This window comes from Rhinopithecus roxellana, chromosome 17 (assembly GCF_007565055.1).
Source record: "Rhinopithecus roxellana isolate Shanxi Qingling chromosome 17, ASM756505v1, whole genome shotgun sequence".
NCBI classification, from domain to species: domain Eukaryota; kingdom Metazoa; phylum Chordata; class Mammalia; order Primates; family Cercopithecidae; genus Rhinopithecus; species Rhinopithecus roxellana.
Window position 1 is genome coordinate 2,167,562 of NC_044565.1, and position 18,477 is coordinate 2,186,038.

Consider the following 18,477-nt stretch of genomic DNA (forward strand, 5'->3'; position numbering starts at 1 on the left):
GACAGGCTTTTGTGGCAGTTATTATTACAATTTATATTTGTGTTTCCTATTCTTCAAAGTGAAAATGGCTACGAAAAGTATTTTATTTATTTATTTTTTCCCATTTTCAAGTCCTATCTCATATACCAATCTAAGGGTATTTTAATGGGAGGAACACCATAATGAGCTTTTGATAACACTGATTTGTTGACCTTTTCCCAAAATTAAGTAAAGAGAAATAAGATAATACTTAAATGCTGATACAACTACAGAGACTTGTTATTTCAGTGGTTAGAAATTATGAGCTGCTAATGGTGTCTGTGGTTCAGAAGCTACAAAGCATCCATTTTGTAGAGTGGTCTTTTTGTTGTTGACTGTACATTTCAGAATGCTTGAAGAAGGAGTATGGGGAAACGTCAAGGAAAAAGGAATCTACTGAAGACAGATGCCATGCTTTGAGAAGTTGTAATGCCTGATTAGTAGTATTCTGGACTTCATGGTTTTGTTTTTGTTGTTTGTTTGTTCAACATGAAAGGTTAATCCAGCATGTATGGGGCCAAGTGTAGGCTCCCAGCAGGAACTGATAGCTCCATGTCTTCCAGTCACCCATCAGCAGACACCACTGAACATGGAAAAGAACCCAAGAGAGGCACCTCCTGGTGTTCCTCCTTTGGCAAATGCTATTTCTGCAGCTTTGGTGTCCCCAGCCACCAGCCAGAGCATTGCTCCTCCTGTTCCTTTGAAAGCCCAGACAGTAACAGACTCCGTGTTTGCAGTGGCCAGCAAAGATACTGGGTAAGCTGAAGGTAGTCCTAGAGATGACAGTGATGTGAGTGGCACTTGTCACCTCTACGTGACCTGCATTATCAGGAACAGTATGTAAAAGATGAATGGCGTCTGCCTTTTAGTTTAAGATAGGTATGTTGTTGAAAAAGCAAGTGGCAAAATATTGCTCCCAATCCTTTAGGCTTACTTATTCCATGCTTCTTTTAGAGTGTTTATTTTATTTTATACGTTTGTGAATTAAACATTTTCAGTACTCTGAAAGTCAACAGTCACTTGGTAACTGAAGAATATACAGCTTTTAGGCTAAAAGTGCCTTTGCTCACTGACTTTGAATACCTGCAGAGATCGTAACTGTCTAGACAATTACTTGACATGTATTTTCATATTCCTTCTGTCTTCCCGTAGAGAGCAGTTTGGGATTAATACACATGATTCTGTCTCTCAAAATGTACCTCTGCATTGGAAATTTTTACCCCAATGTTGAGGGATTTTCCCAGATTTCAGAAATTATAATTAGTGTCATATTACTTTTTTAATTACCTCCAGTCATTTCGACTCTCTTTTAGCTCGTTTTTTATAGGGATTTGTAAAATTAAAAATGCTTTGCATGTTTTACTTTATACCTTAACAGGGTTTATTAAGGGAACTCCAGCAATGTTAAATAGACACATTAGATCCACTACCCCAAGTGCACTTAAACTGATGTAAATGGCTTGCGTATCATTTTTTTCTTTCTTGATAACCATTACTTTTAAAGGCTGGAGGACATTGCACTGTGGCTGCTGGCTCATCACAGCAAAGGTGTCCTGCACAGCTGAGGCACACCAGTGCTTCTCCATGTCCTGACTCTGGTTAGCTGCCTGGAGCCGGGCTCAACTCTTTAACCTCTGTAATGAATGGGATCATTTGAATAGTCATAGGACTTTACCACGTATAGAGATGGTTCTTATTCCTATAATCACTGTGTCACACAAATGTTTACTACCTGGTCTTTTCTGTAAAAATTCTTTTCCTGAAATGGAACCCAAAGGAAAAAAAAACCATTTTATTTACTTACACTGTAGACCCTAAGTGGTTCCATCTGTATTTTGACAGGCTTGTAATTATTGACTGATTTTTTTTTCTTTCTATTATTTCTTGAGAGTTAGTTAAAAATTCTAATAGATCAAGCTTTTTTTTTTTTTTTTTTTTTTTTTTTGAGATGGAGTCTCTCTCTTGTTGCCCAGGCTGGAGTGCAATGGTGCGATCTTGGCTCACTGCAACCTCTACCTCCCGGGTTCAAGTGATTTCTCCTGCCTCAGCCTCCCAAGTAGCTGGGATTACAGGTGCCTACCAGCACACCTGGCTAATTTTTTTGTATTTCTAGTAGAGAAGGGGTTTCACCATATTGGCCAGGCTGGTCTCGAACTCCTGACCTCAGGCGATCCGCCTGCCTCGGCCTCCCAAAGTGCTGGGATTACAGGCGTGAGCTACTGCGCCCAGCCTAGATCAAGCATTTTATTCTCTAGTGTGTCTCAAGAGTTTTCTCTTCCAGATGTGTGAATAAGAGTACTCATGAATTCAAGCCACAGAGTGGAGCAGAAATAAAAGAAGGTAATGTTTAATTATAATAAATGTGTTTCTGTCCATATTCCTCTATATCACTTAGAGGTGTGTTTTGTGACTGTGGTTTATGAAGGCTTCAGGCCTTCATGAACCTGAGTGTTAGATTTCCTGTTCTTAGAGTATAGGTTATTTATCCGTGAACCATTTCAAATAAATGTAGAAATCCACTTGTTCGTCACATCTTTTTAGTGTAACATTCTTTGGAAACGTAATTTGTGAATACATTTCTAGTAAATTTCTCAGGAAATTAATCCAAAACAGAGTCATCTTTAGTATGTTAGGTAGGAAAGGTTATCAGAAGTTTAGTTAGAAGTGTTACACTGTTATTTGGTACTACTTCGTTGGAGGCATTTTCATAGAAGATAATTTTTATAAATAATAAGACACACAGATTGGACTTTCACATCCCCCCTGTGTGACTGGGACATCTTTTTTCTGGACAGTTTGGTGAGGAGCAGGGCTGTTTGAAATAGCTGGAGGCTCATTAACTGAACCAAGACTTACTGAGCCTGCTCTGGAGGTGCCAGGCACTGTTATACATAGTTAGGGATGAAGTCATGAACAAAAAATCTCCACGCACACAGAAGGGGAAAGAAACGTACTATTGGAGTTGTGGGGTTGAAATTTCAGAGAAGGTGATATTTGGGTAAAGGGCTGAAGTTAGGGAGCTTCCCATGCCACTAGCTTGGGTAACCTTTTCAGGCAGAGGGAATATTAAGTGTTAAGCCCTCAAGCAGGAAAATCTCTGATATATTCCAAGCACAGCAAAGGGACCAATGTGGGGAGGTAAGCAGGGAGAGGAGGAAGGTGAGGCCTGATCAAACAGGACCCAGGCTGTTCAGGGCCTTGTATTCTATGCCTGACTGCAGTGGAATGAGATGGGAAGCCAGTCTTACGATTTACATTGTGACAATGAACTTGGGATAGGATACAGTGGCACTAAGGGTATAATTTATGACAAAGTTGCTAATCTGGTATAATCCAGACCAAACACTCAATCTGTTTGAGCCTTCATTTCCTTTTCTGAAAAAGGATAATTTTCACCTTATTTACCTCATAGGACTATTATAAAGATAAAAATGAAATATATGAAAGCACTATAATACTGGAAATCATTAGTGATAATTTTTAACGATGACAAACTGGTTTAATTGTAACTTGCTTAAATTGTGTGTCTTTTAAGTTATTCTGATTTGCCTTCTGATACCACATTTTGTCTCCATTTCTTTGCTAGGGTGTGAAACACATAAGGTTGCCAACACAAGTTCTTTTCACACAACTCCAAACACATCACTGGGAATGGTTCAGGCAACGCCATCCAAAGTGCAGCCATCACCCACAGTGCACACAAAAGAAGCGTTAGGTAAACTATTTTATCTGAGTGTGTAGCACCTGATGACAAGTTAATGAAAGCTCTTTTGCAACCTTTTTACAGTTATTCTTTTTGTTCTTTAAGGTTTCATCATGAATATGTTTCAAGCTCCTACACTTCCTGATATTTCTGATGACAAAGATGTATGGCAATCTCTAGATCAAAATGAAGATGCATTTGAAGCCCAGTTTCAAAGTAATAACTATTTAAAAGCTACTAAGTGCATAGCATTATAGGTGGTTATCACAGAAAATGTCAGGAATTATGTAAGAGGTGGCCCTGCCCTTGATTAGCTTGTCACATAAGGGCAGGGAATGCATGAAATAAAAATAAGACAGTTCTTGACAAGGTACTCAATGTGTGTGATAGATTTGCTTGATTAAAGGAAAAAGAAAGAATAGTGCTAAAGAAGGACAAAAGCCCCATGGGTAAGAAGGGCTGAGTACTCAAGGTGTGACTTGAGCCTTCACTGGTAGAGGAATGGCTGGGGCAGAGTGTTAGAGGAGGCTGGCAGCTAGCCCACATTTGTTTAGAGTCAGGGGGTTCATGCTAGAAGCCAGAGATCATGATAAAGATAAGTGGGAACCAATTAGACTTAGGAGGACTTGAAATGTAAAACTCAGAGGTTAATTCTTTCTTGAAGGAAATGGAAAACAAAACCCTGACAGCTTTTATTGAGTGAGTCAGGTGACAATAGTAGTGATTTAGGAGAATGATTAACACCTTACAGATATGTGGCAGGGACTCGTGACCTGGGACTTGAGTACAAAACCCTGTTACCATACTTAAGTCACTTCATCTCACTATAGTGCTTTATTGCCTAGTATTTGAAAAGCTGGTATTAGTTATTTTCTGTCAGCTGTTACTCATTTTTCTTATTTGTAGTTGAAGTTTAACATAAAGGATGTTTTTTCCTAGTACAATAATTAGATGCTATTTTTTATTATATTGCAGAAAATGTAAGATCGTCTGGGGCTTGGGGAGTCAATAAGATTATCTCTTCTTTGTCATCTGCTTTTCATGTGTTTGAAGATGGAAACAAAGAAAATTATGGGTAAAAAAAAATACCATCTAGTTAATGGGTTGCAGCAGAGTTTTCTCTGGGACCAGAGGTGGTGGGGTGGTGAGGAGAGAATGTGAACTGCTAATCACATGGTCAAATGAGCCTTTTGACCACACGACCAGGGAGGTGTTGCCAAAGTTCTCCAGATCTGTAGTACTGCAGGAGTTCCAAGAGAGCAGGCCTCCCATAGCCAAAGCATGTGTTGAAAAAGGAAAACAGTGGTGAACTAGCAGAGAACTGAGGATTCTGTGGATTTGAAATCATATTAGGTGTGAATGAATTCACCAGTACAGGTATCCATACATGCTCTGTTTATATTTGCAGCACTGATAAAGTAGACAAGGAAGTGGCTTATACTGGGTGTTGCTGCAGAGAATGTGTTTTAAGGCTAAGGGATATTACATTAGAGAGCTTTTACCTCAGGGTAGAGAGGGGTAACTCCAGGAATTTTCATTGTTAATAGTTTGAACCATGGAAAGAGAGGTGTCAGTGTGAACTAAAGGTTTTATGGTATTTAAGAAATTCATAGTGAGGTAGAAAGGAGAAAGGGCATGGCTAGCTCTCAGAGAGGAATTCCATAGCTAGACAAGTGCTGAAAATTAAAAAAATATGTTGGCATCCATGACTTTCCACTGGCCATGGCCTTAATTCATTTTTGGCTTCTAAAAGTTATGTGACAGAAATTTCTGTATTTTCCACCCTCACTTAAGACCTATCATTATCGGTTTACTTTTATAAGTTAATTCAGTTACACTCAGTTTTGCTAGAACTGCTATAAAAGCAAGGAATATCTATATAAATATTAACTCATTAAATAGGATAAGTAGAGTACTTTTCTAATGGTCAAGTGATGCCATTTATTTCCTTAGCATATTTTACTATTTATAATTTAGCAAATCTTTCCTTAGATTACCACAGCCTAAAAATAAACCCACAGGAGCCAGGACCTTTGGAGAACGCTCTGTCAGCAGACTTCCTTCAAAACCAAAGGTAAGCAAACCTGTTTTATCTATGAAATGGGTCCTACAACCCCATCCACTTTATTCTACCAAATGATTATGCCGGTCAGAGGATATTGTGTATGTGAAACTGTGCTGAAAAATATGAAACATAGGAAGAATATGTTTCTTTTAGGACATTATGTAATAATTATTCAAGAAGAAATAGGGTATATGCATATTTTCCAAGTGTCCTACCAAAATTATTTATTAATATTAATTACTATGGCGGTTTCACATTTATCCACACATTCTTTGAATTTTTTCCTCCAGTTTAATTCATCTCCTTTTGAGTGTGGCTAGATTTGGTGACTTGCTTCAGACAAAAAGGAAGGGGAAAGAGAAAATTAGATTACAGTAGGGAAACATGGCAGATTCTTCCTAACCATGTGATTTGGTCGTGTTGGCAGGAATAAGTCATGTTGACAGCAGATATCCCCTAATATGATGTAATGAGAAGAACACTTCACCTCTGATATCCTTCCCCAAAATCTGTAACCCCAGTCTAATCATGAGAAAACATCAAATAAGCCCAAACTGTGTAGGGACATTCTACACAGTTTCTGACTAGTGTTCAAAAGTGTCAGTACAAGAAAGACTAGGAAAGGCCAATAGACAATGACAGACTCAGACTCAAGGAGGCTAAGAACACGTGACAACTAAAGGTGACATGGGATCCTGGATTATCCCTGAACAGAAGAGGCACATTAGTGGGAAAAAAAGGTGAAATCCAAATACTCTACAGTTAATAGTACTATTTCGTTTTTACAAATGTGCCACAGTTCTATAAGAAGTTGACATTAGAGGAAGCTTGGTGAGGAGGGTATGTGGAAATTCTGTGCTATGTTTGTAACTCTTCTGTAAATCACAACTTTTTCAAATTAAAAAATATATACAAAATTTGAAAACAAAAATGTGGCTCTTGCTGTAATGTAACTCCACTGATTTTCCAGTTCTGGGGAAAAGAACTGAACCATGATATTGTGGGCTGTGTTAGCCAGGGGTTGACATCTGTTTCTTCTTTAATTCCTATTTCTTTGGATCGTAAAGTGTTAATGAGTAAGGTTTCAGGGACAAAAGAGGGAGATTGCTGCTTTTTTTCATTTCATCTTCTGTTATAGGAGGAAGTGCCTCATGCTGAAGAGTTTTTGGATGATTCAACCGTATGGGGTATTCGCTGCAACAAAACCCTGGCACCCAGTCCTAAGAGCCCAGGAGACTTCACATCTGCTGCACAACTAGCGTCTACACCATTCCACAAGCTTCCAGCGGAGTCAGTGCAGAGTTTAGAAGATAAAGGTGTGTGTTACACTATTTTAGTGTTTGTTTTCTGCCAACTTTGATTCTTTCAGTTTTCTTCATGAAGTTTGATTCTTATAGTTTTCTTCATGAAAATTCCACATGGGAACTTTGAAAATCATAAAGAAGAAACTTAAAATCTGTTCATTGTATTTTTCTCATAGGTTTTTTTCCTTTGGCATATTGTCTCCCTAAAGTCTGTGTATTTTTAATATATAATAGCTTAGATTATAGGTAGAATGGGAGAAAATCTATAAAAGCATTTAAAGGAAATAAGGTCCAACCCATTTGTGTAGATAGAACATGTTTATTTTGTTTCATAGCAAACAAAACAGCCACTACAGACAGATTAAATTATTTGAATGCTAAAAATAATGAACATTTATATTTTCTAATTTAATAAGAGTAACAGCCAATTTTAGTCCTAGATGTGTGTCTACACACATATATGTCAACTTTATTAGACATATAGCCAAGTATGATAGTCAGAAAGTCTTATTTTTCTTACTTTTAGTGATCTGACTTTAAGAAAGCAATGATAAAACTCACAAGTAGTCCTTATTTCTACACTGTTTCAAATCTATCACCCTATATCTTTAAAAGTTCATCATATATCTGAATTGAATCCTAATATATGACATTGTCATTGAGCACAGATAATTGTTAACTATTTATTAAGCACCAACCTACAAACTAGATAGTCCTCTCATCATCCAGAGGATTGGTTCCAGGAACCCCTGCAGATACCAAAATCCAGGTGGATGCTCAAGTTCCATAGTTGACCCTGCAGAACCTGTGGATACAGAGGACTGACTGTGCACTAACTGTATCATTGCTCACACTTTTTTTTTTTTTTTTTTTTTTTGAGACGGAGTCTTGCTCTGTCGCCCAGGCTGGAGTGCAGTGGCTTGATCTCAGCTCACTGAAAGCTCCGCCTCCCAGGTTCACGCCATTCTCCTGCCTCAGCCTCCCGAGTAGCTGGGACTACAGGCGCCCGCCACCTCGCCCGGCTAGTTTTTTGTATTTTTTTAGTAGAGACGGGGTTTCACCGTTTTAGCCAGGATGGTCTCAATATCCTGACCTCATGATCCGCCCGTCTCGGCCTCCCAAAGTGCTGGGATTACAGGCTTGAGCCACCGCGCCCAGCCCACACTTTTAAAATGTAGCAATTGTTTACCAAAGCAATAATAGAAGAGCTGCCAAAGAATTTCACTTCACTGGATGGAAGCATATTTTAATGTGGGTTCTGAGCCTAGAGACCTAAACATTTTTGACCAAGGATTTCTTAGAGTGTTAATCCAATATAATATGTTTCTTTTCTGAATCTTAAAGGAGAGGTCAGTTGAAACGTTGACAATTGCCAAGCACCATCACAAGCTTGCCTTTAATTAAAAAAAAAAAAAAAAAAGATTAAAGCCTTTTCCATCCAGGAAAGGTAGTTTAATGAGTCTAAAGAATCTTTCAAAAAGTCAATATTGGCTATTCTTAGAGTATTTGCCACTTTGGCTGTATAAACAGAAACTAATGTTCTAGTGCTAAAAAGTAATAACACCTGTTCAGTGAAGGAATATCTGATAAAATGTAATCCAATATACTTGGATTATACAGTATTATATATTATTATTATACAGTATATTATAATATACATTATTATAATCACTTGGTAGAAGTTTATTCTGTATTTCTGCCCTACCTAGTTTATCTATCTATAGATAGATTTTTTTTTTAATTATAGGGAGTAATAAATATTGCCAGGTTGCTTTCTGATTTAAACACAAAATCGTTTCAATAAATTAAATGCTAACTTAGTCAATCAACTAATTGACTACAACATGTTAAAGTGAAAGACACAAAATATCTGCCCTCCAGAAGCATTGAAGCCTTTTACTCTCCATGTTCTTGTCTCCAGGTTCTCCTGAAGCTGGGTGTAGCCCTGCCATCCATACCAGTAACTTCCCATGGTCTGGTCATCCTGCCCACAATGGACTTGCCACTCTCTCGACCCCTTTTTTCTTGAAGGATTGTTACGGATTAGATGTAGAGTTGAAATGCTCACATATATTAGTAGTAGATTTTATTTGTTTGCTTGTTTTTAAGAGATACGGTCTTGCTATGTTGCCCAGGCTGAGTGCAGTGCAGCTTCAAACTCCTGGGCTCAAGTGATCCTCCCACCTCAGCCTCTTGAGTAGCTAGGGCTACAGGCTCCTACCACCACATCTAGTTAATTTTAAAATGTTATTTTAGGGATAGGGTCTCACTATGTTGCTCAGCCTTGCCTCAAACTACTGGCCTCAAGTCAAGTGATCCTCCCACCTCAGCCTCACAAAGCACTGGGATATAGGCATGAGCCACTGTGCCTGGCCAATAGTGGATTTTTTAAAGTGATTTTTTCCTCCCATTTTTTGAATCTTATTATACATTTTACAATGGAACACTATTTTGAAATTCATAATGTAAGTCAGTGTCAAAAGAAATCCTAGATTTTGTAACCATATCAAATGGTGTGGGTTGTGCACACATGTGCATCTAACATATCTGTCTCTAATTTTTGAATCTTTCAGAAAATGTGGTAGCAAAACAGTGCACCCATGTGACTTTGGATTCTTGTGAAGAAAACATGGTGGTGCCTTCAAAGGATAGAAAATTCAGGTATTGTGAGGGTTTATTTGGTTCTGTCATTCTTGTCATTTCCATTCTAACATTGCTTACCATTTCCATTCTAGCTGTGCCTTTTAGGCTGCAATAGAATACCTAATTTTAGCCTTAAAGGCTGATACAGATTTTATGGACTAGTAACTTTAAGTCAGAAGATACTCTCCGTGAATATACATACAACAGTGAACCTAAGCACTTGATATATCAGGCCAGTGCTTGATGAGGAAACATCAGAGAAACCAAGTTGAAGGACATTCTACAGAATACCTGGCCAGTACTCCTCAAAACTGTCAAGGTCTTGGGAAAGTAGGAAAGGCTAAGAAACTGTCACAGATGAAAGAAGAGTAAAGAGACATAACAACTAAATGCAACATGGTACCCAGGACTAGATCCTGAAGCAGAAGTTCCTTAGTGAAAAGAGTGGTGAAATCGAATGATGTCTACAGTTTAGTTAATAGTAACGGAGCCAATGCTGGTTTATTAGTTTTGACAAAGGTACCATTGTAATAGGAAATGATAATCTTAGCAGAAATTGAGTGAGGAGTATACAGGAATTCTCTATTATCTTTGCAACGTTTCTTTATACCTAAAATTATTACAAAAAAAGTATAGTTGAAAAAAGTTTACAACAGGAAAAATGTGATAAGTGAAAATAGCAGTGTATGAAATTGCATGTCTAAATTTATTTGTATAAAAATACATACTTCAGTATGTTTGGGTAGATATTTGGGTGTGTGTGTGTGTGTGTGTGGAGATATATGTGCAGTCAGTTCTCATTATTCACTGTAATTCTATAGAGTCACCACAAACACTGAATTAGTGAATACTGAATATTCTTAAAGGGAATACAGACAGCATCCTGCAAGCCTCTGATAACAACATTTTGTTGAAAAACACCTTATTTATTATATATTGTCAATTCATTAAGATTGAATTCATGTCCAGCAAACACTGACTTACATCTAAATAAAGCTTATCTAATACACATATTTTCACAGGTTTCTAGTGCTTAGAACATTAGAGAGCACTTCAGCACTATACTTTGGGACCATTTTCAATACCAAAATCATCAAGAAAAAGCACAAAGACACAAAAATTGTGGCACTGAGTACAGCTCGAAAAGGATGCTTGTTTACAGTATGAGAGCTGGAACAGGAAGGCTGAATATCACTTTGTTCAACCTTAGCTGAGAACATGTATGTTAGGTGGCTCAATTTTTCACCACTCTGCATATATGTAAATGACTGAAAAATCACTATTGATTTGAAGCTTACAAATGAATTTTAGCATGCAGGTGAATTCACAAATATGAAATCCATGAATAATAAGGATCAACTGTATACTGTGTGTGTGTGTGTGCATGTGTACACGTATGGATATATGTGTATACATATACATCCATATACAGTCATGCAGTTGCTTAACAACTGGCATATATTCTGAGAAATGCGTCCTCAGGCAATTCCATTGTTGTGTGAACATCAGACTGTACTTACGTGAACTTAGATGGTTTGATTAGTTTACTACACACCTAGGCTATAAGGTATAACCTGTGGCTTGTAGGCTACAAACATGTACAGCACGTTACTGTATTGAATACTGAGTGGCATAAGAATTCGTGTATGTAAACATAGAGAAGATACAGTAAAAATACTGTGTAAAAGATAAAAATGGTGTTCTGTATAGGGCACTTCCCATGAATGGAGCTTGCAGGACTGAAGTTGCTCTGGGTGAGTCAGTGAGTGAGTGAGTGGTGAGTGAACGTGAGGGACTAGGACATTACTGTATACTGCTGTAGACTTTAGAAACACTATAGTTAGGCTACACTAAATTTATATATAAAAAACCTTTTTCTTCAATAATAAGTTAGCCTTAGCTTACTGTGCCTTTTTTACTTTAAAAACTTAAAAACTTTTATCTTTTTGACTTTAGTGATAACACTTAGCTTAAAAAACAAATACATTGTACAGCTCTACAAAAATATTTTTTCTTTATATCATTCTATAAGCTTTTAAAAAAAATTATTTTTCACTTTTTAAACTTTTTTTGTTAAAACCGACCACACAAACATACATATTAGCTGAGACCTACACACCTAGGGTCAGGATCATCAGACATCACTGGGAGACCAGAGATTTTCAGCTCCATTATGATCCTATGGGGCCACCATTGCATATGCTGTTCTCTGAATTGTTTTTTTTTTTTTGAGACGGAGTCTCGCTCTGTCGCCCGGGCTGGAGTGCAGTGGCCGAATCTCAGCTCACTGCAAGCTCCGCCTCCTGGGTTTAGGCCATTCTCCTGCTTCAGCCTCCCGAGTAGCTGGGACTACAGACGCCCGCCATCTCGCCCGGCTAGTTTTTTGTATTTTTAGTAGAGACGGGGTTTCGCCGTGTTCGCCAGGATGGTCTCGATCTCCTGACCTCGTGATCCGCCCGTCTCGGCCTCCCAAAGTGCTGGGATTACAGGCTTGAGCCACCGCGCCCGGCTGTTCTCTGAATTGTTATTACGCAGCACATGACTGTGTGTATGGGAGTGTACTGGAGTGTTGTATTGTGATTGACATTTTCTGTTTGTTTCAATGTTATAAAAGGAGCCATTTTTGGAATAAAGTTAAATATTCAGTCTTGGTGATAGTAGTGTTGCATAGATGCAGCTTGGAGAAATAAACCCACTCCTATTAAATTTCCTACTAAACAGTATCCCATGTATTACCTCGCCTATTTATCTCATACAACCATATCTTGATTTTGTTAATTCTGTTCATATTGTACTAGCTGTATATTTTCATAGATTTGTTTGTCTAAAAATGCTTTAATCAACTTTTAGTCTGTGAGGCTATTGTGAAATGTCATTTCTAGAATGAGAAGGGACTTTTATGTGACTGTATTCAACAGATTTCTAATCATGTGGTGTTTTGGTTTCTTTATTCCTTTCACACGTGCAGTCCAATTCAAGAGAAGAGCCCAGAACAGGCCTTCTCGTCTCACATGTATTCAGCATCCTTACTCCGTCTGAGCCAGCCTGCTGCAGATGGGGTACTTACCTGTCAGGCAGAGTTGGGCGTTGAGGCTTGCAGACTCACAGACACTGATGCTGCCATTGCAGAAGATCCACCAGATGCTATTGCTGGGCTCCAAGCAGAACGGATGCAGATGAGTTCACTTGGGAATGTTGATGCTCCAAGTACGAACACTCACTCTTCGTGGGGAAAGCTGTCCCATCAAAGAAACCCACAGTGGGACTTGAATGTCATTGAGTCATTGAGTTCAGACAAAACTTGCATAATGCATCACAATGGAGTAACAGTAGCATACTTGAAGGGCAAATCAATCTTTTAATTTTAGAAGGTATCAAAATAACTACTGTTGGAAGAGGGAATTAGAATTTGACAGCCTGCTATGTGCAAGGCATTTAATCTAATACTATTATATTTTACATTTTACAGAAAAGTAAACTGAGGCTCAAGGTTAAAGAGAACCCCTTCCCCCTCAACATATTACACATAAACAATCTGGCATAGTGGTTAAGAGCACGGAGTCTGGAGATGGACTGACTATGTTCTAGCTCCCTCACTTAAGTAGTCACGTGATCTTGACCGAGCTCATTTCAATTTTCCATATCCCTCTTTTCTGTAGAGTTGAGCTGATGATGCTAGTACCTACCTTAGAGGCTTATTGTAATTAAATTAATAAAGTACTGAGAACAGTGTTCTGCATGTGCTTAGCACTAAGTGAGTGTTAACCATGTTGGATTAGTGTTTGATAACTGCCACTAATACAATGTTCTGTAACATTCCAGGTTGGAGAGAAAGCTTTTTCTTACTTTTAGAAATTATTTCCCTTTTGTGGACCCAAAGTGTATCTCATATACGCAAATTGCAGATAGGTAGTATAAGTTTTGTGGATATAAGTGGAAAAGCAATTAAATAATATGTGTTTATCTGAGCACATTAGAAGTAACTAATGTCCACATCTGCCCTTAAGACACGTATCCCCAGTTGTGTTAAAGATAGAATCTAGCCGTTCAGTTGAGTGGAGAAAATGTACCTAGAGTTGATTCCCTTTGTCACAACTGAATATTGATCCAAATTTGTAGATATAAAATGGCAAATAATAAACTGTGCAGAGCTACCAATTTTGATTTTTAAAAATAGTTCTTTTTAATTTTGAATCAATGCTCTTAAAAGTATAAGGGTTTGAAAGCTTATTTAGTAAATATCTCTACTCACTTTGTCTACAATTTATTTGGTAAAGTTCTTGAGTTCTCAATTCATGTTCCTTTTTTTTTTTTTTTTTTTGTTCTCATTCCTTTAAGACTTCATTGTTGGGAACCCATGGGATGATAAGCTGATTTTCAAACTTTTATCTGGGCTTTCTAAACCAGTGAGTTCCTATCCAAATACTTTTGAATGGCAATGTAAACTTCCAGCCATCAAACCCAAGACTGAATTTCAATTGGGTAAGAATTATTTGGATAATATAACTTTAAATTCTTGTTTGTCTATGAGAAGTTGATGGTAACTTGTGTTTGTATGTGTGTGAGATTCTTCTATTTGCCCCCCCACCTCCAATAGGGAGTTGTATCCGTAATACTAAACTGAACATTTTGTTAAGCCATGATTGTAGGATTGTGCTTGCTGTTGGGACTATAACTCCTATAACTCATAGAGGGCAATTTGCCAATATCTATTAAAATTAAAAATGCATGTACTTTTAAACCCAGCTATCCACTTTTAAGGATTTCCCATAGATATTATTATATACTTCTGCAGTAAAATACTATAGTAATATTGGCAACAGAACAAGAAAGCTCACTCTGTACTGATAGGGAATGAGTTCCAAAACATACCATACTGGTAAATGAAAAGGGCAGAGCCGTATGTATTATATGCCACAATTAAAATGGCTAGCCGTAGGTGGGAGTGGGAAACAATGGGAGCAAGACTTCACAATATTCCCTTTAAAATTTTTTAATGAATAGACTTTATTTTTAAGAGAAGTTTTAAGCTTACAGAAAAATCCAGCATAAAGTACATATTCCTACCTCCCCATATATACACACACAGATTTTCCTGTTATTAACATCTTGCATGAGTGTGGTATTGTTAAAATTAAGCCAATGTTGATGCATTATTAACTAAAGTGCTAGTTTACATTAGGGTTCACTCTTTGGGTTGTATATTCTGTGGGGTTTGACGAATGTAGTATAATGACATGTATCCATCATTACAGTATCACACAGAATCGTTTCCTCACCCTAAAAATCGCATGTCTCACCTATTCATCCCTTCCTCCTTGCCCCCAACCCCTAGCAATCACTGATTGTTTTGCTGTCTGTGTAGTTTTGCCTTTTCCATAATGTCATATAGTTGGAGTCATATAGTTAATGTACCCTTTTCAGTTGGCATCTTTTACTTAGCAATATGCATTTAAGGTTCCCCTGTGTCATTTCGTGATCCGGTAGCTTTTTTTTTTTAAATCACTGAATCATGTTTATTGCATGAACGTACCACACAGTTAAACCTTTCCACTCAACTAATGAAAGAGATCTTGGTTACTTCCACGTTTTGGCAATTATGAATAAAGTTGCTGTAAACATCAGTATGCAAGTTTTTGTGTGGATATAAGTTTTCAACTCATAATTTGGGTAAATAGGAAGGAGTGTAATTGCAGGGTTATATGATGAGAGTATGTTTACTTTTGTAAGAAACTTCAAAGGTGGCTGTACCATTTAGCATTCCCACCAACAGTGAATGAGAGCTCCTGTTCCCCAGTCTTGCCCTCATTAGGTGGTTGTCAGCGTTTTGGGTTTTAGCCATTCTGATAGGTGAATAGTGATATCTCAATCTTGTTATAAGTTTCAATTCCCTGAAGACATACAGCATTGACTATTTTTTCATATGCTTATTTGCCATCAGTATCTTCTTCAGTGAGATGTCTATCCAGATCTTTTGTCCATTTTCTAATTGGTTGGTTGGTTTCTTATTGTTGCCTTGTTCCTGATCTTAGGGCGAAAGCATCTACATAGTTTATTACCTCTAAATATGATTTTAGCTGCAGGTTTTTTGTACATATTCTCTGTCAGAAAGTATCTATTCCTAGTTTGCTGAGAGGGTTTTTTTTTTTAATCATAAGTGGGTGTTGGATTTTCTTTATCGTGCTCCTTTCAATATTTTCTGCATTTATTGATATGATTATATGATTTTTTGTTGATGTGATGGATTTCAATAATTGAAATTAACTAACTGATTAAGTGTTGAACTAGCTTTGTATACCTGGGATAAATTGCACTTGGCTGTCATAGTGTGTAATTCTTTTTCTGTGTTTTTGGATTGGATTTACTTACAATTCTTTTGATACATTGTTGGATTGGATTTACTAATATTTTGCTGAAGATGTTTGTATCCGTGTTCATGAGAGGTACTGGTCTGTAGTGTTCCTTTCTTGTAAGATCTTTATCTGGTCTTGGTGTCAGGGAAATGCTGGCCCCTTAGAGCCCCTTAGAATGAGATAGGAAGTATTCCCTGTGCTTCTTTGATCTGCAAGAGATTGTTGAGAATTGATATAATTTCTTTCTCAAATGTTTGATAGAATTCACTAGTGAACCCATCTGAGCCTAGTGCTTCCCGTTTTGGAAGGTTATCAGTTACTGATTCCATTTCTTTAACAGCTATAGGACTGTTCAGATTCTCTATGTCTCTTTTGTGAGCTTTGGTAGATTGCGTCTTTCAAGGAATTTGTTCATTTCATCTCAGTTCTCATTTGTGGATATGGCATTCCACTGTTGATTTCTACTGTAATGTTTATTTCTTTTATTCTGCTTACTTTAGTTTTAATTTGCTCTTTTTTCTAGTTTCTTCAGGTAGAATCTCATTGATTTTTAGATCTTCTTTTCTAATATATGTATTTAGTGCTACAAATTTTCCTTTACTGCATCCTACAAATTTTGGTAAATTGTATTTGCATTTTCATTTGGTTCAAAATATTTTTAAATTTCTCTTGAGACTTTGACCAATGTGGTATTCAGAAGTATGTTTAATCTCCAAGTACTTGGGGGACTTTACAACTCTCTTTCATACTGTGTATGATTTCTGTTCTTTTAAATTTGGTAAAATGTGTTTTATGGCCCAGAATGTTGTCTATTTTGGTGAATATTCCATATGAGCTTGAGAAGAATGTATATTCTGCTGTTATTAGATGAAGTATTCCATAAATGTCAATTAGATCCAATTGATTGATGCTACTATTCAGTTCAACCATGTTTTTACTGCTGATTTCCTGCCTGCTTTATCTGCCCCTTCTCATCCCTCCCTGTCCCTCTCCTCCCCTCCCCTCCCCTCTGCTCTCCTCCCCTTCCCTTCTTTTCTTTTCTTTCTTTGTTGAAACAGGGTATCACTCTGTCATCCAGACTGGAGTGCAGTAGCACAATCTTGGCTCACTGCAACCTCAAACTCCTGGATTCAAGCAGTCCTTTGGCCCCAGCTTCCTGAGTAGTTATGACTATGTCATGCACCACAACATGCAGCTTTTTTTTTTTTTTTTTTGGCAGAGATAGGGTTCTCACTATGTTGCCCAAGTCTCGAAGTACTGACCTCAATCAATCTTTCTGTCTTGGTCTCCCAAAGTGCTGGGATTACAGGTGTGAGCCACCACACCCAGTTGATCTGTCCATTTCTGATGGAAGGGTGTTGAAGTCTCCAACTATAATAGAGAATTCATCTTTTTCTCCTTGCAGTTCTATTAGTTTTTGGTAACTTTTGACTCACATATTTTGCTACTTTCTTGTTAGGCTTATACACATTATGTCTTCTTGGAGAATTAATCCCTTTAACATTATATAATGCAGGCCAGGCACAGTGACTCACACCTGTAATCCAGCACTTTTTGGGAGGCCAAGGCAATAGGATCAACTGAGGCCAGGAGTTTGAGACAAGTCTGGGCAATGCAGTGAGGCCTCATCTCTACAAAAAAGTTTTTAGAAAATTAACCAGGCATGGTGACATGTACCTATAAGTCCCAGCTACTTGGGAGGTTGAGGCTGGAGGATCACTTGAGCACAGCAGTTCAGATTAGCCAGGGAACATAGCAAGACCTTGTCTTGTACACACACACACACACACACACACACACACACACACACACACGTAATGCCCTTTTCTATGCTGATAATTGTTTTGCTCTGAAGTCTGCTCTGTCAGAAATGAATATAGCTATTATTACACTTTTCTTTTGTTAGTGTTAGCATGGTATATCTTTTTCTATCCCTTTACTTTTTTTTTTTTTTTTTTTTTTTGAGAAGGTATCTCACTCTATCGCCCAGGCTGGAGTGCAGTGCCATGATCTTGGCTCACTGCAACCTCTGCCTCCTGGGTTCAAGTGATTCTCCTGTCTCAGCCTCCTGAGTAGCTGGGACTACAGGCGCACACCACCACGCCCAGCTAATTTTTGTTATTTTTTTTTAGAGACAGGGTTTCACCATATTGGTCAGACTGGTCTCAAACTCCTGACCTCAGGTGATCCACCTCCCTTTGCCTCCCAAAATGCTGGGATTACAAGTGTGAGCCACTGCGCCGGGTCTTATCCCTTTACTTTTCATCTGTCTTGGTATTTAAAGTATGTCTTTGTTTTGATTGGTATATTTAGACCATTGATATTTAAAGTGATTGTTGATATAATTGGATTGTCACTATATTTTTCTATTCCTTGCCCTTGTTCTTTGTC

General features: G+C 37.8%; 1 protein-coding gene across 1 annotated transcript in view; it reads left to right on the forward strand.

Annotated features, from left to right (window-relative positions):
• BUB1 (BUB1 mitotic checkpoint serine/threonine kinase) overlaps nucleotides 1–18,477 on the forward strand; it is a 42,036-nt gene that overhangs the window by 15,910 nt on the left and 7,649 nt on the right. Inside the window, exons 10-19 of the mRNA XM_010376249.2 lie at nucleotides 515–774; nucleotides 2,300–2,358; nucleotides 3,605–3,733; nucleotides 3,827–3,937; nucleotides 4,697–4,796; nucleotides 5,714–5,795; nucleotides 6,925–7,102; nucleotides 9,664–9,751; nucleotides 12,702–12,940; nucleotides 14,072–14,215. Of these exons, the coding sequence (XP_010374551.1) occupies nucleotides 515–774; nucleotides 2,300–2,358; nucleotides 3,605–3,733; nucleotides 3,827–3,937; nucleotides 4,697–4,796; nucleotides 5,714–5,795; nucleotides 6,925–7,102; nucleotides 9,664–9,751; nucleotides 12,702–12,940; nucleotides 14,072–14,215 (1,390 nt within the window). The remainder of the gene's footprint in view (nucleotides 1–514; nucleotides 775–2,299; nucleotides 2,359–3,604; nucleotides 3,734–3,826; nucleotides 3,938–4,696; nucleotides 4,797–5,713; nucleotides 5,796–6,924; nucleotides 7,103–9,663; nucleotides 9,752–12,701; nucleotides 12,941–14,071; nucleotides 14,216–18,477) is intronic.